The sequence below is a fragment of the Artemia sp. Qi Xiang Cuo genome, chromosome 15 (assembly GCF_049724085.1).
Source record: "Artemia sp. Qi Xiang Cuo chromosome 15, ASM4972408v1, whole genome shotgun sequence".
Classification (NCBI taxonomy): Eukaryota; Metazoa; Arthropoda; class Branchiopoda; order Anostraca; family Artemiidae; genus Artemia; species Artemia sp. Qi Xiang Cuo.
The window spans coordinates 31,354,015-31,377,613 of NC_142808.1; the positions used below are offsets into that span (position 1 = coordinate 31,354,015).

The 23,599-nt window shown below is 37.0% G+C and overlaps 1 protein-coding gene and 1 pseudogene across 1 annotated transcript in view; one reads left to right on the forward strand and one right to left on the reverse strand.

Moving 5' to 3' along the window:
• Window positions 1–9,081: 9,081 nt before the first annotated feature.
• Window positions 9,082–23,599, forward strand: part of LOC148943550 (uncharacterized) — a 36,455-nt gene continuing 21,937 nt past the window's right edge. The window contains exon 1 of the mRNA XM_089101385.1: window positions 9,082–9,215. Within this exon, the coding sequence (XP_088957511.1) occupies window positions 9,189–9,215 (27 nt within the window). The 5' untranslated portion in view covers window positions 9,082–9,188. The remainder of the gene's footprint in view (window positions 9,216–23,599) is intronic.
• On the reverse strand, window positions 11,284–13,957 carry LOC148943551 (uncharacterized; annotated as a pseudogene).

A 23,599-nucleotide genomic window follows, 5' to 3' on the forward strand; every position in this document is an offset into this window, starting at 1 on the left:
TGACTTCGTGTAGTTGAATTATTGACACTGCGGGTGTACAAAGGGAGGCTTTGAATAGATTGGGGTGGAGGAGGAGCTTGCGTAGCTGTGTTGACCTCAGGCGGCTTGGTGCTGCGGTGAGTTGTTAGTAGTAGTAGTAGTTTTAGTACCCCTTTTAATTTATATGTATTTATATCTCGTTCTTGTTTGTATTTATTCGCTTATTCTCCCCCCCCCCTTTTTTATGTCCCTTTTTAATTCTTTTTCTGATTTGTATTTGTGTAAGTTTTTATCTTTTTTAACTTTTTTAATTGACTTTTTACAGTGTAATTATTGACTTTTAAATGTTTGTCCACTATGATTTTTCTTTTTCATTGTTGTTTTTTGCATCTTTGCCAGTTTTAGTGCAATCATCAATATTGTCGACTCTGCAGTCCGATTTCGGCCGTTTGTGGGCTTGTGATAGAGATTTTTTTAAAAATAAATATCTTATCTTATTTATCTTAAAAGCAAAACAAATCAAAACCTAGTGTGGTAAGACGCAAGACTGCCACTGCACAGGGTGACGTCACATTTTTAAAGTAACTTAGTAGCTTTTCTTTTGCAGTTTTCGCTTTGGCATCGTTGCTGCTTGTCGCCCTTCACTACGAAGTGTCCCATTCTATCATATCGTGGGCTTAGGATGGCGCAGAAACTGGTCTTCCTTCTAACACTAGAGGCATTGGTTCTCCTCTTCAGTAATTGGTTTTCAGAAGGGATCGTGTGAGTTATCATCTGGAGCCAACAAGAGTCATTTTCTTTTCTTTCTCAACCACCATATTATATAGCGTGCAAGCATTGACGACTGCCATATTTAACAGACAGACAAACAGAGTCCAATACTATGTTTTTCGTCTAACTGAAACATAATACTTGCTGACAAACCAGTCATGTAAATCAACTTCACCCGTGTACCCGTTGCATTGCCTTTGGGGATGCGGCTGATGCACTGCCATCTTTTCAATCTATCCCTTCACTCTTCGTTAAACCGGTCTTAGTGGATCTAGGCTGCGATGGTTGGATGCATTGGTGACAACATTGTTATCCCGCCTTTTACGGTCAATCAAAGTGATCAAACCGATACTGCATCAAACAGATAATCATACACTAATTGTCCTTCTTAAAGTCCTTGTTTGAAGGGAGAGGGCACCTTGACAAACAGTTTTCTCTTACCGTCCCATTCCCTTGAAATCCAGCTATTTTCAGATCACACAGAAGCTGATGACTTGTAAAGAGATTGTCAAAACTACCTCGTGAGTGTTGCTATTTCCAACAATCTTCAGAATTTGCTTCACGAACCGAGACCCTGAACCTTCTTTAGCAGCCTGAGATGGAGCACTAGGCTCCTTTCCCCAAGTAAAGATGAAACTCAAGGCAATAGATCTCCAAAGTACATAGAGCCCAAAGTTTAAATCTGAATCAAATGGGCTTCCTTCGGATAAACTGCTTATGCTATGTTTAGCGTAATACTCCACAATCACCTTGCCTATGGACAAATGCTGAGAAAAATTCTAAACTGGTTAAAGTTTGCGTCGATTATTTCGAAGGGCGTCTTCACCTTTTAATCCCGCTAATCTCCGAAGTTTTGAATTGTATCGTTGTCCACGAAGAGGATGTTCTCATTTGTCCTCATGAATCGATTTCTGGGCATTACTTGCTTGACCAGGTCACTTCCAAGATCTTCATCGACTGACGAATAAACTCATTGGGAATACAATCTGCTACAGCGTGAAAAAATCAGTATTCCCACGAACACGGAGATATTATCACCTGATGTAGTGAGGTCGAAGTTTCTCTTAGACGTCGCATATCTAACCGTTTCACGAGAAGTGATGTCAAATAAATAATTGTCTAGAAACAAAGCCGAAACCTCTACTGGCGTGTTTCCTTATATTGCTTCTCTAGCTTTCTCAATTGCCTGAGCCGCTTCTTCGCCCAAGTTTTGCCAAGGATAGGTTAATTTTGCTTCGTCCATTTTGGAATCACGGTTTTGAACTGACTCCCCTGTGTTCAATTGCTCGAAGTTGATTCACCCTCTTCTTCTGCGGGGATGACGCTGTCGCTGCCTTCAAATTGTTCATCTTCAAGAGGACCTGGTCTGAAATTCACTTCAACAGCTCCCGGGACGTCATTTACAATGGGAGTCACCATGTCGTCATTTCGTTCATCTTCATCAGATGCTTAGAAGGAATCAGGAGGCAGGTCAAGAACCTGAATATCTTCAGATACAAATTCTTCATCTTCTTATAGGTCTAGATTTTCGCCAAGTGAAATGCAGGGGTTTATTGTCTTTATTTTCAGAAATATGGAAGACAAAAAAAGTGTATAGAAAGATTTAAATATATTTTTTTCCATGGCAACTAATAGGCTGAAGATGAAGGATCATAGATAACCTACATTATTATTTTACTTATAACCGATAAAATCAGGGATAAAAGGATTAATAATAAGAGAAAACAAGAAAAACCCACACAAACTAACAAAAACTATTATATGGATATCACAAGTAAACTAAACGCATGAGTGAACACCCTAAAAAAATTGCAGAGAATTATGACTGAAACCAAAAAAAGCGTAGACAAAGTTTTCCCCAAGTTGTCACAACAGAGAATCAGCCAAGAAATTTAAAAAAAAAAAATGAAATAAATCTCAAGGGAAATTAGCGCTAAAAACACAACCCTTGTAATTTCACGTACTAAAACAATCCTCAGAGCACACTGTCCTATAAATATCACACCAACGTGAAAACTCGTAAGACTTTGAACTTACTTTTCAGGTTTGTTGTAATCCAAGAATACAGTTAAATATAAAATTGTCTAACTGCTGTCAAAGTCACTACTGTCGGAGAACGCTAACTATTTTTTTTACCAAATTTTGAAAACTACCGTTGCGCAATTATGCTAATTATAATCTCAACGACCTCACTGATCTGATAATGAATGATCATTTGACCTAAGAAAATTAAAGCTATCACCACTCAAAGCAAATTATTCTCACTGTAAATTTGGTCATACATAATTTAAAACCAGCCGTCCTATAAATAGAACCTGGGGCCGTAACGGGTTGATTAAAACGAAAAATGATAATTGGTGAGGTTCATTTTGTTTTTGAGGTTCAATTAGTGCTTTTTGTTGCCACGTTCATTTCTTCGTCAAAACATAAAGCAGTCTCATACGGAATTTTACGCGGAATTTTCCATAATGCGAATTATCCGCGAGAGGAATTTTTTGCGGTAATGGTTCATTTATATATTGCGAAAATCCGTCTGGATTTAGTAATTCGTGCAGAGATTCCGTCCGTTTTTATGCTTGAAAAAAATCTTTTGCTTTCCGCAATGATTTGGTCAAATCGGGATAGATTCTTTGCAAGGTTTTTAAAAGAACAAAACCATCACTAATGATCATCAAGAACTTCATGATGTAACTCGTATAACATTTTATTTGGGGTACCAGATTGTAGAATATTGCTCACCCAGGCTATACAAAACCAAGAAAAATGGTGTCAATTGGCTTTCTATTGCTCAACGGCTTTCAAATGAAGGTCACGCTGATGCATTAATTTGAAAACCTTGCCTTAAAACGTAAAGTTTTCTGGGTCATCGTTTTAAAAGATACGGATGGATTTCTGCATGGACTTCTACAATGTGTAAATGAACCACAATATTTTTCAGGGAAATATTTGAAGGAGCAGATATACGAATTTCTCGGCAATACTTGAAAAGCGATCAGAAATTAAATTAGAAGGGTACTGGTGCGTTATATGCACACTTATATATTGTACAAGGAAACCAGTCACGAAAAACCCGTCAAACAGGCTATTCTCAATAGACCGCTATACATAAATGACTGAAAAGCGTGGTTTCTCAATGAGTTACAATATTTAAACGATTGTTTTTGGGGTTTAAGGGGGGGGGAAGGTACCTAGATTAGGTTATGTTACGTATCTAATATATGCTATGCTTTAGCCCCCCACCCCCCTAATGTGCAAATATATAGCTCAAATTTGTTTATGAACTATTGTATATTCATCCTATTTTATTTCATATCATTAGCATTAATCAAACTTGACTTTTTAGAAGTGTCAATATAACGCACCTGTACCATAAAAAGAGCTAGTTTTTTCAACTGAAAGTAAGGAGCATGATTAAAGCTTAAAAAGAACAGAAGTTATGCCGAATGTGAAAGGGGAGGCCCTCCTCTATCCCTAACTTTGTGCTAAGTGTGACTTTGTCTCAATTCATTAAAAATGACCCTTGAAACGCAAGGGAACGTTTAATTAGAATAAAAAAGCTTAATAGCACCAAAAACTTTAACATAAAGAGTAAAGGCAATAAAAACAGGCAATTTAAAAAAAAAGTATTTTATTTGTAGAAACAGCTAAATCATAATTTTACTGTTTTTTTTTTTTTTTTATTTGCTGCTTTAGTGGTTTTTCAGGAATCTAGTGATTTGTTTGCCGATCTAGTGACTGTTCCTTGAATATCTAGTGATTTGTTCCCATCTGTTATAAACCTTGGCAAGCTCTCAAAAACCCATAGCAGATGCTGGGATGCCAGATGGATACTTTTAATGCCTTTTTGACAATTTTTCACTCTGAAGGACACCAGGTCACTCTTAGATCAAAAAAGGAAGCTTTATGAGATCAAAGACAACTTTTTGGACATTTTTTCACATAAAAAAATAAATGTCTATTTTCTTCTTTTTTACCTTTTTTAACTTGTTCTTTACTTTTAAGCTTTGGTAACGGCTTGGGGATTTTTCTTAGATGTTTTTGTGCCCTGCGCAAGTACCATTTATTAACTGAATAGGACTTAAAGTCTTAACCAATATGGTATGCTAAAACTATCAAATCCATCTTTTTCTTCTATCCTACGTTTGACGTTTGTCATCAAGTCGGTCTACTTCAAGGACCTACCTACTGCTGTTGGTTAAGTCACCAAGGCAACTGAGAAGGCTGGAAAGAGGAAGTGAATGGCCATTCCCTGCAGACACGTTCCACGTAAATCCCTTTGGCGTGTAGCCGTGTGCATAGGGCTGACATTATAAGCCTTCTGAAGCCTATTACTGATTCTAAGTGAGAGCAAAGGGGTAGCTAAGCCTGGAAATTTCCACGGCGGTGGGATGATTAAAAGTTTGGCTACGGCATCCCCGGTATTATACAATGCGACGAGAATGGCGTTCTCGCCGAAAAGTATGATAGCTACCGTCCTATCAAGAAGACAAGGCCTGAATATCGGCTGCTGTAACCTGTGCTCGATTAAATGTTTATTGACACAATCTTTTCTAGCTGATGAATATTATCTTTATAACTTTGATAATCTGTGTGTTTCTGACACAAGACTAAATGGACATAACATCTTGACCTTTGAGTTCTCGGCTGGGAAGACGGTCTCTTTTTTAACTCGGGACCATTAGATGGATGTGGCCGGGCTGGAGTAGGTATCCTGTTGTCCCCCAAAGCAATCACTGTGCTCATCGAATATGAGCCTGTGTTTGAGAGATTCGTACGGACAAGAATTAAAGGTCGCACGAACAATCTGACTATCCTTAGCGTTTATACCCCAATAAGAGATGCCACTGAACAGCAAAAAGATCAGTTTTTTGGTGACCTGCAGACAGTCATTGATAAGATTACCCGGAAAGATATCCTCCTCATTGGAGGCGACCTCAATGCCAGAATCGGCAGAAAGCTGAATAGCTTGGAACAGGCGATCGGCAAGCACGGCCTCGGAGACCGGTACACAAATGGAAACAGGCTTCTGCTGTTTGCAATGCAGAACAATCTCGCTGTGGCTAACACCTGGTTTAGGCACAAGTCGTGTCTTACGTATGCAAGGAAATTTCGTGATGGAAGAGTAAAGGCCCAAATAGATTATCTCCTTGTATCCCGATGATAGAAATTTATGGTGTTGGACTCAAGAGTGCGCAGAGGTGCTGACACGGAATCACAAAATGGATCTGACCACTTCTTGCTGAAGACAAGGCTAAAGTACAGACTTAGCTCAAGGAAGACTACTATGCCGAACCAGAAAATAGACGTGTTGAAGCTGAAAGTTGATGAGTACCGAGTAGCGTTTGTCCTTGAACTCTCAAACCGATTCATTGTCCTTCAAGATGACACCAAGGAGGCAACCCCGACCTATCAGTGCCCCAACTGCCCCAAGATAAAGATTGAGAAGAAATATAGCAAACTCAAGGGCCACATCAATGAAGCTGCCTCAAACATACTTGGGTTTGTCAAGCGTAAAACCAAGAAATGGATCTCAGAAAAGACACTCAAACTCTGCCAAGAAAAAAGAAATGACCAACAAGAAATCCCCCACATACAAAGTGCCACGACAAGAATGTCACAAATCGGGAAGAGCTGACAAAAAAGCCTACTGGTCTAATGTTCCCAGTGATATGGAAAGAGCCGCATAACGGAACGATGCACGAAAACTCTATCAGATACTTGGAGACTGCACCGTGAAGAAGAAGCAAACTACCATCCTCTCGCTTAAGGTGAAAGATGAGAAAATACTCACAAGCAGCGAGCAGCATATCTAAAGATGGCGTGCTCACTTCCAAGACCTATCGAGACCAGAAGACAATAGTAATCGAAAACAACCACTTACTGCACTGCAGAACCCCCACACAACCAGGCTTATGAAATGTGTGTACGGACCCACCCTCCAGGGATGAAGTTATTAAGGCGATCCAAGTTTTGAAAAACCATAAAAGCCCAGGAATAGTTGGAATTCTTGCGGAGCTACTGAAAGCTCTGTAGGTGGTGAAGGTGGTGATGGATAAACTTCATAGCGTGATAACTGAAGGCTGGGACAATGAATACATCCCAGATGACTGGAAGACCTCAATAATTGTCCCTATCTTCAAGAAAGGAGACCTAATGAACTGCAAAAACTACCAAGGTATATCCCTTATCCCCATTGCTGCCAAGCTGTTCGCAGTCATACCTTTAAATAGATTCAGAGACACCCGAAACAAATGAACGGGACTTAACCAAGCAGGATTCAGGCTGGGCATGAGTTGCTGTGACCAGATTTTTAGCCTGTGACAACTCCTTGAACACCGGTTTAAACACAAGCATGAAGAAATCCAAATCTTCATAGACTTCATTACCGCATTTGATTCGCTCCATCATGATGCAATATGGGAAGCAATGAAAGAGGACGGTGTGCCTGAGAAGATAATCAATCTGCTCAAGGTATACAATGCTGGAACAAAGGCCCGGGTAAGAGTCGATGGCCATCTTTTAGATCTGATCCTAATCAAGGATGGTGTATGTAAAGGCTGTGTCCTTTCATCATCTTTGTTCAACTTCGTCGTCGATTGGATCCTCAGGGTCCTGGACAAGTATAAAGGTGTTGCAGTGAGCATGTCCTTCTCCGTCACAGATCTTGACTATGCTAACAATGTGGACATGCTTGCTGAATCTGTTGCAGAAGCCCAGGCTATGATAAATGACATGGCAGTCAAGGAACTCTCGACTGGTCTCCAAATAAGCCTACCAAAAACAAAATATATGCGAACAGATGGGATGGATGAAATCCCTGTTGCCCTAAATGGTAATCAGATAGAGGACGTCCAGTCGTTCAAATACATCGGATTGATAGTAAACCTTGCCGGCAAATCTTTAGAGGAAATCGAGAGCCGCATATCGTCAGACTGGAGTGTCTTCCTGCAACTACGGAAGCATGGAAGCAGACCGAAATATCGCCACGCACAAAGCTCCGAGTGTATGAAGCTATGGTTCTCTCTGTCCTCCTCTATGGAGGTGAAACATTGTCTCTTAAAGTAGCCGAAGCGTTGAGCTTAAATATATTCAACCAAAATGCCTGCGCTATGTCCTGGGTAACCACCTCTCAGATAGAATCTCGAATAAAGAAGTAAGGAGAAGATGTGGGGATCGCCCACTTGTCTCTGACACTGTTAAGCACGGGAGACTGAGAAGGTTTGGCCACACAATACGCAGACCAGATGACCCTATAAGCAAAATATGTCTCAAATGTCTACCACTTCCGGCATGGAAGAAGAGGGCAAGAAGCTTAAAGAAGACGGGGCTAGCAATAGTTAAGTCGGATGTGGAGCCAATCGGAGGATTTTGAAAATACGGTCGTCACTGGGATCACCAGTGGCTTGAAATGGTGGAGCCTGCCACTCTCGAGCGAAACCTATGGAAGGAGACAAATCATCATCTGCTGGGTGCCGCAATGAGTCTGGATACGGCTTGAATGTGTAATAAGTACAAGTAAGCACAAGGTTGTTATTATACTGCTCTCATAGAAAGAAAGGAGTTTCGCAGAAAAGCTGTGTTGCGGCTTAATTTTATTTATAGCCGCTAGCGAATGTTTCTGTTTTATATTCTATACTTTCAGCTGTGATTCTTTGTCTAACGCTTGTCGCCAGTTTCTACCGAGTATAACTCAAGTGAATTTATTTCAATCGGCTTTATCTTCTCACTTTTTTAGTTCTTAAAAACGTCATTTTTTCTCCGGGCTAATTCTAAATGTTCAGAAAATGACAAGATAGAAGAGCTGTTAAATGATTTTAACCCCTTGACCAACCAGTTGACTGAGTGGTTAAGGAGATTGAGGTATTTTGTTGAACTTTAAAACCATGTAGGTCAAAATAGACATTTCGTTGATAAAGCCGTTCGGACCTTGTCGCACCCAAAGAACCTTAATAGCTACCGAAGATCAACGAGTCGTATCTTTTCCGCATAACTTATGAAAATGCCGAAGTGAAAATGAATCTCTATGATTGGTTCTTTACTTTTCGAATAAGATAGGTAGCGGTATTGATAATCGATAAAAAATTTCGTTCTGTTGACATTCTAATGACGATTTGTTTATGCCATATCTTTAAATTGAACTAGTACTAAACTTAATTTATTGGTAGCGTTAATGACAAAGATGGAAATACTTGCAGAACTCATGCAGGTAACAGACCCTGACCTAGCGAAACAAAGAAGAACGAATTTCACAGATTTCTTGGCACTTTTTTCACAGGCTCCGAAAATTCATAGCGGCAATCCTGTAGATCGGTTAGTTTTCGAGAGTGACACTAAAAGTGTCCATTTTTGACTGATTTGGACACTTTCGTGCTTAAAAGTTTTGGTAACCCTGAGCAGATGTCAAGGTTTAAATTGATAGGCCAAATAAATTTCTCTCTATGCAGGAAAAAATAAATGCATTACAGGTAGTTTAGAGAAGTAATTCAATATTTAACAAATGTAGACCATGCAAAAGCAAGACATGTATTTCCTTACTATCTTTTTGTTGCAAAGAAATAGCCTAGGCCTAAAAGTGTAGGAAGCCTCTTTTGGTCAAAGTCTATTTCTCATGCTTGAAATCCTGTTGTGGGTAAAATTCTAGTTTAGCTACTCTTTGCTGTCTTGGAAAGGGGTTAGGTTAGGACAATGAAAATTTTAGGGATGGGTCTACAGACTAAAGTAGGCTAGGTCCCTGAAAGTTAGCCAAGTTGGAAGTACCTACCCCCACTCCTTCCTCCACTAGAGGGCAGTGACTTTTGATTACCTATAAAAATTGTTTTGTTATAAAAGTGAAACCTTGAAAAATAGATCTACTGCTTAAATAGAGTACAAGAAAACTGTTTTCAGCTTCAAAACTTTGCTCAATCCCAATTTGGTAATTTTTTTATTATTCATATTATTGATTTATGAATAAAGTAAACATACCACTCAATGCCTTTTTATGCTCTTTCCAAATAATAATAATCATTTTTGTTATAAATGAATTTGGTAAAGTTCTATGAAATCATATTATTGAGTTAGCCTAGGACTAAAGTGAATACATCATTCAATGCCTTTTTTTATGCTGATTACGAATATAATAAGCATTTCTATTGGAAACGAATTTCAGCCCCCCCCCCCTATATAGGCTATACCTAACCTAACCCAAAATTGGCATATATAGGGGGAGGGGCTGAAATTCATTTCCGATAGAAATGCTTATTATATTTGTAATCAGCATAAAAAAAGGCATTGAATGGTGTGTTCACTTTTGTCCTAACTCAATAATATGATTTCATAGAACTTTACCATGAATTTTACCCCCACCCCTATAGCCTAGGATATACCAATTCAGGGTATATATTTGCACATTAGGAGAGTGGGGGTAGGTCAATATATACCAAATCATATTATTGAGTTAGGAATAAAGTGAATATACCATTTGATGCCTCTTTTTATGCTGATTACAAATACAATAATCATTTCTATCAGAAATGAATTTTAGCCCCCCCCCTATATAGGCCAATTCAGGGTATATATTTCTACATTAGAGGGGTGAGGGTAAAGTTTAAACTTACCTCCCATTTACATCACAAACAAAATTTGCCCCACCCCCCTATTGTAAAAATATATACCCTGAATTGGCATATATCGGGGGGGGGGAGCTGTAATTCATTTCCGATAGAAATGATTATTATATTTGTGATCAGCATAAAAAAAGGCATCAAATGGTGTATTCACTTTATTGCTAACTCAATAATATGATTTGGTATATATTTACCTGGGGGTAAACTTTATTTCTTATGTAAGTCAATCAATCAATCAATCAATTTATTAATACTAAAAAAAAAACAATACAATTACAAACTTAAAATTTATATACGCCCAAGAAGCTAAGCTTGTAAAGGGCCAACAAAACAAATAAGACACTATTATAAAGCACATAAAAAAAAAAAAAAAAAAAGAAAAAAAAAAAATAAAAAAAAAATAAATAAATTGGATAAGAGACATTTATAAAAATAGGAGAATTATTTGAAATATATTGAATGAAAAAAAAAGACATATAAATGTGGATGGAATGCAAAAAAAAAGAAGAAGAAAGGGGGAAAATACTATACTGGAAATACCCAGCGAGAAAGTGCCTTTGCAGAAAGAGATAGAGGGACATCAGGAGGGATGGAGTTCCATAGTAAAATAGATTGATAAACAGGAGACCTGTGACCTGCTGTCAATGATTGCTTAGGTAAAATGAATCTGCAATAAGAGCTACGTAAAAAAGAAGAGTACCTACCTGAGCCTGACAGAAAGAAAAACTGCTGCAGAGATGGTGGAAGTGTACCTAGAAAAGCAGAATGTGCTAAATAAAGGTAACTTTTACCCACAATACAATCCAGCAGAGCTATTCCAGTATCATTATAAAGATCAGAGGAAGGGTAAAAACGAGGTAGAAGAAAAGTAGCCTTCACTGCCCTATTTTGGGCTCTTTGAAGTAAGCAGAGAAGAGATTTATTAGTACTACCCCAGACAGAACAGCTATAAGACAGGTAAGGAAAAATAAAAGCATAATAAAGAGAAAGCATAACATCTGGGGGAAGAAATGAGTTAACCCTGTATAACATTGAAGATTGGCGGAGGACAAGGGAATGGGTATGAGTTATATGGGGTTTAAAAGAAAGAAAACAGTCAAGATACACACCAAGAAATTTCACTATAGTAGCTTGCGGTATAATATCATTTCCATAAGTCAGGATGGTTGGTTCCCTTGCATCTCTCATACAATAAGGGGTTCTAAAGTGTACAATGGCACTTTTTGTGCTGTTGAGAGTCATACCATTTGACCAGCACCAATATTTTACTTTATCAAGAAGACCTTGAGCTAGGGAAATGGCAGATGGCAGGTCTACTGCAGCAATGAAAAAGTTACTGTCATCAGCAAAAAGAATAGGGTGCACAAGGGGATGAAGACCATCAACAAGATCATTAATATAAATTAAAAACAAAAGTGGTCCAAGCACAGAGCCCTGTGGGACACCTTTCAAAATAGGCAAGGAAGAGGAAGAAGTACCATTAACCGAAACATACTGAGATCTCCCTGAGAGGTAAGACCTAAACCATTCAAGTGGGACTCCATGCACTCCAAATGAAGATAATTTAGACAAAAGAACAGAGTGAACAACCATATCAAATGCCTTTGAAAAGTCAAGAAATAGACCCAAAACACACAAGCCCTTGTCAAGATTAACATGCACAAACTCTGTTGTATCTGAAAGTGCATGCAAGGTAGAAAAACTGGGACGAAAGCCATACTGATGGTTAGTTATGAGAGAATTACCTGCAGTCATATTAGTACTAAATACAAATGAAGAGAGTCTACAATACACTACTTTTTCAACAACCTTCGAGATTACGGGAAGGAGAGAAATAGGTCTATAGTTTGAAATTAGAGATGAATCACCTTTTTTATACAAAGCTACAACATTAGCAACTTTAAATAAATGAGGAAAAACACCAGAAGAAAGAGAGAGGTTAGTTATATGTGAGATGGGGTTAAAAACAAACTGACCAATTTTTTTAAGAACATTGCAGCTAAAACCAAAACCATCAACTGAACGGCTACTTGAAAGCTGAGAAATAATATTAGAAATTTCGGTGTCACTGCATGGAAAAAGAAAAATGACTTTTCTGCTAAGGGAAAACTACTTACTCTGATATGGGGTGGATTATGAACTGAAGGAAGTGTGGTGAAATACGAATTGAAGGCCCTTGCTGAAGAATTTTTGTCCACAAAAGATCCATAACCTTTCCTGTAGCGACAAGGGGGGGACTGTTTGAGTTTCTTGCGGGAAAGACCTTCATTAACTACAGTCCAAACCTTTCGCAAATTCCCCTTACACTCATCAATTCGACGCAAAAAATATAGCTTTTTGGCAGCACCTACTGAAGAAGTAAGTACATTTTAATAAAGTTTATTCTTTAAAAGATCATCTTGTGTCTTACTTTTAAATACAACCTTGAACAGAGACGCCTTCATATGTGTAGCATTGATCAGATCTCTAGACATCCATGGACATTTGGGTATGGAATTCCTTGGCCTCTTTCTAAGAGGAAACTGCTTATCCAACAGAGCTCCCATACGACACAAAAATAAATTCGTTGCACAATCAACATCATTAGCTTTAAGAACACTAGACCAATCATTACTCTGAAGACTATGTATTAAATTAAAAATTTCTTTATCTGTGGAGGTTCTAAAAGAAGACTCATCCTGCTCATCCACAGCAATCTCAGTTTGAGGCACAAAAAGTGAAACATAAATGGGGAAGTGATCAGAAAGATCAGTGAAAACAAGACCAGAAGTAAACTTCAAATTCGAAGAATGAGAAATGAAAATATTGTCTATTAAAGTGGCAGAATTTCTAGTAGGGTCAACACAAGAAGGAAAAAAAATTGAAGGAAGTAGACCAGCAGAAGAAAGCACATCAAAGAGATGGTCACACTCATCACTTGATCCAATATTTAACATATTACAATTAAAATCTCCCAAAACACAAATACGATTTTTAGAGAAAGACCCCACACAAGAAATTTGATCAAGCAAATCGCAGAACAAATGTGTTGGAAAAGGAGGGGGCTTATAAAACAAACAAACAGTATCAAATGCAAACTGGCTTTTCAGATCAATAACAAGAGAATAAACTGTCCTACTATTTGACACTACTGATTTAAACAAGGATTCAAGGTCAGACCTTCTTCTAAACTCAATATCAGACTTTATAAATAAAGAAATAACTCCTGAGCACTTTGTTACCATTCTGGGGATATGGACAGCAACATAACCATGCATATCATAGGCTGTAAAATTTTCACCATCAGATAACCATGTTTCTGTTAAACCTATTACATCAAAAGGGCAAGAATTATCAGACCACAAATACGATTTCAGACTATCCCACTTATCTCTTATCCCACGCACATTCAAACGAAATACATTAAAGCTACTATTTAAAGACAGTGAGGGTATAATTTTATCACAATAATCAATGGTAGTGTGATAATTACAGCTAGAATTAACCATAGATTCAAGGAGAGGGTCAAGCGTGTGAGTCTCTTGTTTACCAGCCCTAATTGGTTGATCAAAAATAACTGAATTAAGAATAGAAGAATTCAAAAGAAAAGAGAAATAACCCATAATTATCACAAATAATAAATATACACATAGAAATATAAGTGGGATGGCACAAATTATCCAAAGTACTGGACCAAAGTATAATGTGACACCAGTTGCTATTACATGAGCTGCAAGTGTGCTGGACTGAAAAAAAATAATAGAAGTTAGGCTACATGAAGGTGAGAGGATCGCAAAAAATGAAGGTGAGCATAATGAGATGTCAGTAAAATGAAAGTAGAATCAAAGTATTGGCCCAATTTATAATGTGGGACCAGAAAATTATGTAAGCTGTAACTGACATGAGAAAGAAAAAAAAATAAATAAATAAATAAATAAAATATAATAGTAGTCAGCCTACCTGAAGGTGATAGGATCACAGACAAATATAAATGATTATCAATGGAATGACACATATTATTCCAAATATTAGCCCAAAGTATACTATGAGTAGTAAAAAATTATGAGAGCTGCATATATACTGACATGACAAAAATATGATAGAATTCAGGGTACACAAGGGTGATAGCATGAAAAAATAAGATAAAGAAATATCAATGAGATGGCATATATTATTCAAAATATTGACCAAAAATATAATATGGGACCAGTCAAAATTATGCAAGTTGCATGTGTGCTAACATGAAAAAAATATGATAGAATTCAGGTTACAGGAAGGTGATAGGATCACTAACCCAGATAAGGAAATAATAGTGGCATGGCACATATTCATCAAAATATTGGAATCCCTCTATATGCATTATAAATACAGTGGGAAACCTATATGTGCAAATGATTTATATGAGCTGCAAATATGCTGACATGACAAAAACATTATAGAAGCCAAGCTACATGATGGTGAAAGGATCATAAACAAACATAAAGAAAAATCAGTGGGAAGGCACATATTATTATAAGTATTAGCACAAACTATAATGTGTGACCAGTTGATATTATGGGGGTTACAAGTATAATGACACGACAAGAATATAATGTAAATCAGACAACATGAAGGTGACAGAATCACAAACAAACATGAAGAAATATTAGTGGGAAGGGACATATCATCCAAACTATTGGCACAAAGTGTAATATGGTACCAGTCTAAATTATGTGAGGACAGTAAAGAATAATAGAGGAATATTTTAAGAACAGCAAGTAAATCCCTACAGAAACAATGCAATATATTATAAGAAAATAAATCTAAATCCATCACTTTAATTTATCTGCATTTGCAGCACATAAATCAATTTCACTCTGATTATTAAACTTAACCACTCTTCCAGATTGGTTTTTATACAGGATATCACCTTTACTGGACCAAACATTACGTAAGCCAAGCTTTGACTTGGCATATGAAAGAAGTTGTAAGCGTGGTTTTGTAAGTGTCTCAGAAAATAGAATCCCTGATCCTTTCAAATCCTTCTTTTGTCTGAGAAGCAGTTGACGAACTCGTAAGTTGCAAAATTCAACAACTATGGGTCTGGGTTTTGCAGATGGTTTGCCAATTCTTTTGGCTGATACAACATCAGACTGAATAATTGGTATGCCAGGAAATTTCCCAGCACATACTGACAGGAATTGACTTTCAGTGTTTTCAATGGAGGTCTCCTCTTTCACCCCAAAGACAATAATTTGGTTGCTCAAAGCCTGCTGTTGAAAACGGTCATTTAATCTTGCCAGGTTGGACTGGATAGGCTGGAAAGAGTTTTTAGGTCTATCATGGATGACTAAAGTAGCCAATGAAGATTCAACAGAAAATATGCGTCTGTTATAGCTTTCAAGAGTTTTATCCACTAGATTACTAAGATCTAGGTTGAGGTCAGCATACACCTCCTGCTTGATTGCATCCAGCTTATCTGAAGAGATAGTAACATTATGTTGCATGAATGTCTGTTCCTCTTTCATTTTAACCACTGCCTCATCTACCTGGGAAGAGATCTTAGCGAATATAAGGTCATCAAGTAACCCTTTCACTGAAGATTTAAGATTGTCAGGTTGTAGTGAATCTGCTAGCATTTTATGTTTGATTTTTATGCTATTTATGTGGATAGTGAGCATGAGTAGTTGCTCTGAAACAGATTCTGATCCAGAGAATTGGATTGAGCTGTCACACCTTAGTTCACGAGGTGGCTTGAGTTGACTTTTCATTTCTAATCTGAAGTAAACAACAAAACAGGACCAGAATAAGCAGTGGTATAAGACAGTTTGGGTATAAGGCAGGATGTAGTCCACAATGAAGTAACAAATTTCAAATACCAAAGCAGGGGATTGTGAAATTTGAAGAATAGAAAGCAATCAGCAAAAAACATCAACAGTAGCAGTGGTATAAACCCAAGGATTGGTTACTGTAGTCAAATTACAAGTTAAAATTGGTATAGGTCTCACCTGATGAGTCCCCTCTTACACCCCAGGGGTGGGGGCTGCTATGTGTGCCTGCCTTTACCCACTGGTAGGCAGGCAGAACCAGTACTTCAGGAGGCTTAAAGTGTTGCTGGTTATGCCAGAAAACCTCAAATTCTGACCTGATCTGATACCCACGTCTTTTCAATTTTCAAATTTTTCGCTGATGTAAGAATAAAGTTTAAACTTTTCCCCAGCCCTCCCATCCTTTAATGTGCAAATATATACCCTGAATATATAAGGGAGGGGGTTAAATTCATTTCCAACAAAAATGATTATTATATTTGGAAAGAGCATAAAAAAGGTATTGAGTGATGTGTTTACTTTATACATAAGTCAATAATATGAATAACAAAAAATTTACCCCCAATTTATGAGGTTTCAAAGATCTGCAAAAACATTTCCTAAATTTAGGGGAAAAAATGGTAAATATCTAGATTGTGCAATAACTTAGCTAGGATGAAAGTGAAAACATCATTTCATGTCTTCTTTTATGCTCTTTCATAATTCAATAATTGCATTTGGGGCTAATTGCATCTTGAGCCCATACAGGGGCCCTAAAGGTATTTTATATGAATAATGAAAGAGCATAAAAAAGTGTCAAATGATGTTTTCATTTTCATCCTAGCTAAATTATATGACCCATTTCAAATTTACCATGAAATTTACCCACCCCACCCCATCCAATGTGCAAATATATACCATGAATTGTCAACAGCAAAGTTTCAAATTGCAAAATTCAGTGCTATTTTTGTTGATGGCATCAAAAAACTTTAAAAAGTAGGAAAATGGTTTATCTTAAATTACCTTAAATTGCATGTCCAGCAAGATAAGGTAGTGTTGAGCCTCCTGTAGAAATCTTGCTGGTGGTGTTTCATATGATTTGACATCCCAGTTCAGCCTCCATTCAGCATTGGCCCAGTCTTGATCAACTACTTTCTTGAAGGCATCTAGAGTTTTAGATTTGATGGTGGCTTTGGATAGGCTGTTCCAGAGTGGAATGGAATGGACTGAGAAGAACTGTTGGTGCTCTTGCTTAATGCAAATGGGGGGGGGGCTGCAGCTTCTTGGTGTGTCCTCTTGTGGTAGTTGAGAGGGGTGGGTTAAAGACATGACTTAATAGGTCATTTTCTAGCAACTTACAAGTTGCTATTACATATCCTCTTTTCCTACAGTATACTGAGGTAGGGAGTTTGAGTGAGGTGAGATGTCCTTGTAGGATTTGTCTTGCAATGCAGAGATAAGCTTAGTTGCTCTTCTTTGGACACTCTCAAGTACTTTCACATCCATCTTATAGTTGGGAGAGGCGAGGGTCATGTCAAATTCCAGGTGAGGACAGACCATGGCTTTGTACAGTTTTGTAATCACTCCTGGCTTCCTGGTGGTAAATGTTTGCTTTATGAGGCCAAGGGCTTGGTTTGCTTTTGCAACTTGAGCTTGTGTGTTTTAGTGAAACTTCAACTCATTGTCAACAATAACCCCCAGGTCCTTCTCCTCACTGACTGCCTCAAGCTGGATGTCTCCTATGTGATATGCAAGTTTTGGATTATTGCATCCAAGATGTAGAACTTTACATTTTAAGGCATTGAACTGTAGGCACCCATCTGATGACCATCTAGATAGTCTGCCCAGATCTTCTTGTATAGTTGACAGATTTAGGTTGTTCTGGGCCAGTCCTAGGAGCTTGCAATCATCAGCATATAGTGACAAAGGATTCTTCAGGTTTGCTGTACCGTCATTGATGTACATGCTGAATAATGTGGGCCCCAGGATGGTGCCCTGTGGCACTCCACTTGTGGCTGGTAGCAGTTCAGAATAGACAGCATTGCCATTGCAGTTGTACACCAACACCATTTGATTCCTGCCAGTTAGAAAGGCTTCTATCCAAGCTACTATATCTTCATGCACTTCATATGCCTTTAATTTCAAAATTAGTAGTTGATGTTGAACTTTGTCAAAGGCTTTGGCTTGGTCAAGCAGTATGACATCCACCAGCTGACCAGTATCTAAGAGTCTAGTCACAAAATTATATGACTCAATTAGATTAGTATCAATTGAGTGGCCCTTTTGAAAACCATGTTGGCTTTTGCTAAGCAATTGGTTTTTCTTGAGGTGGGAGACCATTGCATTGTTTATGATGCCCTCAAGTACTTTACATACAACTGATGTGGGACTTATAGGCTGAGTATTACTAGCAAGATCCCTTCTCCCTTTCTTGTGTATTGGCTTGATGTTGGCTTGCTTCCAATCATTTGGAAGTGAGGGACATCTCAAACATAATAGCAATTGGTTTGGCAAAGTATTCAGCAGTTTCTTTTAGCAGTCTTGGGCATAGGTTATTGGGTCCAGGAGCTTTGTAGCCTCAATTTTTTTTTAGCCTCTTCTTAACGTCTTCTTTACAAATAATTGCCATGACTAATATCATTGGTTCTGGGATTAGTTGTTCTGGTTGAGGAGGTGGTGTGTTGGCTGTGGGTAGGGCAGAGAAGTTGGTTCTAAAACTGGAATTCAGGAGGTGTGCTTTTTATTTTGTATCTGAAGCTTTTTTACCATCATCTCTTATTTGATCTAGAATATCTCATCTAGACAGGTTAGCCGCAGAAACATGATGCCAAAACATCTTTGGGTTCTGTTTTGAGTTAGCTGCAATTGCATCTTTGTAGTCCCTCATAACCTTCCAAGTCAAATTTCTTAGTCTGTTTCTACATTTCTTAAACCTGTCACGGTGGTTAAAACATTTACATTTTACATACTTGGCCCAAGCTCTTTTCTTTTTCTTCATTGCTCTTTTTACTTCTTTTGGCAGGTATGGGAGTGTTTTAGGTGGTAGACACCAATATTCTCAGGTGTACTTTTACACCTGTGAGGGTACTTATCTGTTATATAAAGCACACTCAAGAAGTGAAATTTGGTGAATGCTAATGAAATAAAACAAAATATGATGAAAATACAATGCTTTTAATAACAAAATTATGAAAACTACCACAATGAATTATGGAAGGGGGGCCTGCCCAGAGCACATAACTTAAAATAACTTCACTGGGGTGGATAAGTTTCATGGTAACTTTGTAGTGGGCCATATAATTTAGCTAGGATGAAGTGAAAACATCATTTGATGCCTTTTTTTATGCTCTTTCATAATTCATATAAAATACCTTTGGGGCCTCTTTAAGGGTTCAAAGTGAAATTTGCATCAGAAGCAATTATTGAATTATGAAAGAGCATAAAAAAAAGGCATCAAATGACATTTTCACTTTTATATTAGCTAAATTATAGTGCCATCTAGAAATTTAGCAAATAACCTAACCAGAATACCAACTAAATATTTACTTAAAAAAGCTACAATGTCGTTTCTTCATGAGCTGAAGGCTATTGTCTGGTGTAGGCAGCATGAAAAACTGGGTATTTGCAATACAAGTTCTCAAGTGTGTTTTGTATTTTAGACAAGTACCAAATTGAGGATCAATAAATGCATTGGAAATATATAATATGGGCTATACATTTGGGTAAGGTTAGAAAGGATGGGTTAGGTTAAAATTGAACTTGCAACAGAAACAAAAGTCATATTTGGATTCAGGATGAAATTCTGATTCTAGAGATAAGTTTGTTTTTATCTATCCAAATACTCCATTTATCAAAATATTTACCTATAGTTTAGTCAAGATGAAATTAAATACATCACTTGATGCCTTTTTTTTATGCTCTTTCATAATTCAGCAATTGCTTCTGGCAGAAATTACATTTTTTGTCCTTAAAGGGCTTAAATAGTGTAGGCCTATACTAACAAACTTTTTAAAAGTGTGTTTATAAAAAAACTTATTTCCTTGTTATTTTCCTTAATATATGTCATTTGAAAACAAATTTGAAGACAATTTTAAAAAGAGCCTGAAAACCCCTCAAAAATGATGTCAGTTTTGCTGTGATGTCATTTTTAAGGGGTTTTCAGGCTCTTTTTAAAATTGTCTTCAAATTTGTTTTCAAAATGACATATATTAAGGAAAATAACAATTCCTTACCATTCCTGAATCAGTTACAAGTGTTAATTTTTTCTCACAAGATAGTTTTTTTAGAAACATATTTTTAAACTGTTGGTTAGTATGGACTGTTTTGTCTTTTGAAGCTCTATTAAGGGCTGAAAATGTAATTTATCCAAATATTATAGTTGTGTTTCTGACAATGAATTTTTCTTATGTGACTCCCTGTATCTCTCAGATATATCCCTAGGATATATACAAAACTATAAGTAAACCTTAAAACAATGAAATTCTTTCTTTATAGTATGCAATATGTTTCTATTAATCAGATTATTGTGTTTCCTTCCAATATTATCCATATTTCAGATCATTGTTAAGTAATAATGTATCCAACAAATCCTTTGAAGTCACTTAGGCAAAACTGAATTTCATCAGTTCAAACTAGAGTACTGTAACCCATTATATGATGCATAGCAAGATGAAAAAAACAACTAAGAAATCAAACCAATTGTGGTTGTGCACTATAAGTAAGATGTAACTTAAGTTAATAGTTGCTGAAATTCTATAAAAAATTATTTTTACAGAAATAATTGTACCAAAAGAATTGGCTTTTTATCCTGATCTAAATATATGCTATAAAATTCATTGAGTCTAAAGTTACTCATCAAAAACCACAAGCCTAAAAAATTTACCTGATCTTTTAAAAAGGGAAAAAACACCACCAAAAAGGCAAATGGCCTTGATGAAAATTGCATGGTCAAATTATACATATCAATTATACATATGCAAACAGAAATTAAAAGTTTTTATGCCCTTTTTAAGTGGCAAAAAATATTTTGTTACAGGAAAGGGGCATTTTCTTCCATTTTTTGGCACCAAACCACAATTTTGCCCCAAAGAGGACTAAATTGCTATTGATTGAAAATTCTAAGATAGGCAGTTGATTCAAAAGTATAGAAAATTTATATTGAACTGTGTATTTGTTCATGAAAGTCAATGGTTACTATACACATTTATTTTAATGCTTCATGGAACTAAGTTGATTCACTTGATTCTTCATAAAAATGTGTTTTGTGATGTATAATTGCAAATCAGCTACTTTCAAGGAAGGGGCAATGGGTTATTGTTTGGGAGGATGGCGTGTGCCAGATTCCTCAAAGAATGCATCTCAATGATTGTCTAACCCTCCAGATAAATATAGAGAGCAGTCTGTGTATGTATGTGGGGAAGGGGGGATAGGAATTAATCTCTTCATTTAGACCAGCTATTCCCAACATGGGGTGGAGCCCCACCAGTGGGGGATGGTAATATTTTGGGGCTCATGGGCAGGATATGCACTCTTCGGCTGACTATACTTTAGAGCCTTAATTGTGATAAAACATTTTTCATGTGAAGAACATCACATTCAAATGCATTTAAAGAGCAAAAATATATATGATAGTACAGCAATGAAATCTTACAGTCTACAAAATATGTTGCAAACTATTCAGACAATACTCTTTGTTCGTATAAGATATGCCTAGAGGACCAGCCCAAGCTAGTAGTCTTTTAAGCTACCTTCAGCTGAATATAGCCTACTTAAAATTTTTAATAAAAATTTAAGTATCACAGAGGGGGGTGGCATCAGGATTTTATGAATGCTTAGGTGGGAAATGGCCCAAAATCAGTTGGGAATCACAGATTTAGACTCAGCTTGAATATTTCTGTTGTGGGATGATAGCTCCCTTCTTATTGCAGAAAAAGTGTGTCTGAAATTCATTTTAAAGCTTTATCTAACTAAAATGATTTGCTTGATGGACAGTGATGTATATGTGTGTATAAGTTACTGTGAAGGAAGGATGGTGGTTAATTGCATAGGTTGGGTGTTGCTATATGCCTCAAAAAGTGTATTTTTTTGGCCCTAATTTCCTAGCTCTCATTGACCCTTCAGAAAGATGTAGAAGGAGTTTTTATTGGGGGGGGGGCAAGTGCTATCAGGAGTTTTGTTTTCAGCATGTTGAAATGGTAATATTTCCTATTTTTACACTATGCTTAATGTCCTCTTGCTTCCTAGGGGCATTGCTCTATACAGGCATCCACATGGAGCATCCTTATGAAACAGGTTTATTTGAAGAGTTCAAATTAAAAAGTGTGAAAATGGTGACTCAGTAATTTTTGATTTTTGAAATTATCCCCATGAAAATTCACCTTGACCACACACCCCCTCCACCAAAAATGTCTGTATACTTCCCAATAATAAATACTATATGTAAACAAATTCCAAATTTATAACTTAAAGACCTATCTGCAGTGGCTGGGGGGGGGTATGTTATCTCCATAGTCATAATATTGGGACTTTTCAACTATGCTGAACAGAATGGCTATCTCAAAATTTTGATTGAACGATTTTGTGGGAAAATAGGGCGTGGGAGGGGGGCTAGTTGCCCTTCAATCTTTTTGGTCACTTAAAAAGGGCACTAGAACTTTTAATTTCTGTTCAAAGGAGCCATCTCTTGATGTTCTCGGACCACTGGTTTAATATGGCCACCACTGGAAAAAAAATCAATAAAAAAATAAACACGCGTCTTCAATCTTCCTTCTGACAAAAAATACAAAATTCCACATTTTTGTAGATAGGGGCCTGAAGCCTCTACAATTGGGTTCTTTCATATGCTGAATCTGATGGTGCGATATTCGTTAAGATTCTTTGACTTTTAAGGGCTGTTTCCCCCTTTTTCAAAAATCAGGCACATTTTTTCAGGCTTATAATCTTTTCTGGGTTAAACTAAGCTTAATAAATCTTATTTATTTGGAATCAGCATAGTAAGCCGCTTCTTTTGATATATTTATTGATATCAAAATTCAGTTTTTTAGAGGTTTGTTTACTATAGAACCATGTTGCTACTTACTTACTGCTGTGAAAATGGGAGTGAGAGTGGAAGGAGGGAGTAGTAGTTGTCCTTTGTATTTAGGAGAACATTGAGTTTAACAGCTAGTAGTAACAAACTGTAAGTAAAAAGCAGCCCTTATGAACAGAAACCAAAATTCTAAAAAAATTTAATTGAGGAATATGCAAAACAAACACTTTATTTATGCTGATTTTGTTTGTGCAAAACAGTAAAAGCTCCTTTCATACCTAGGAGATGATAGCTTAATTATTTTTAAAAGCAAATGCACTAATTGAGCCCTTTTTTGTCTTGAAGCTTTGCCTTGCAAAAGTTAAATTTGAATTTAAAGGGTTAGGTTTTTTTGGGGTGGGTAGTCACCTTTGCATCTAGAATACTCTCAGGCCTGTGCTGGCCTGGGGTGA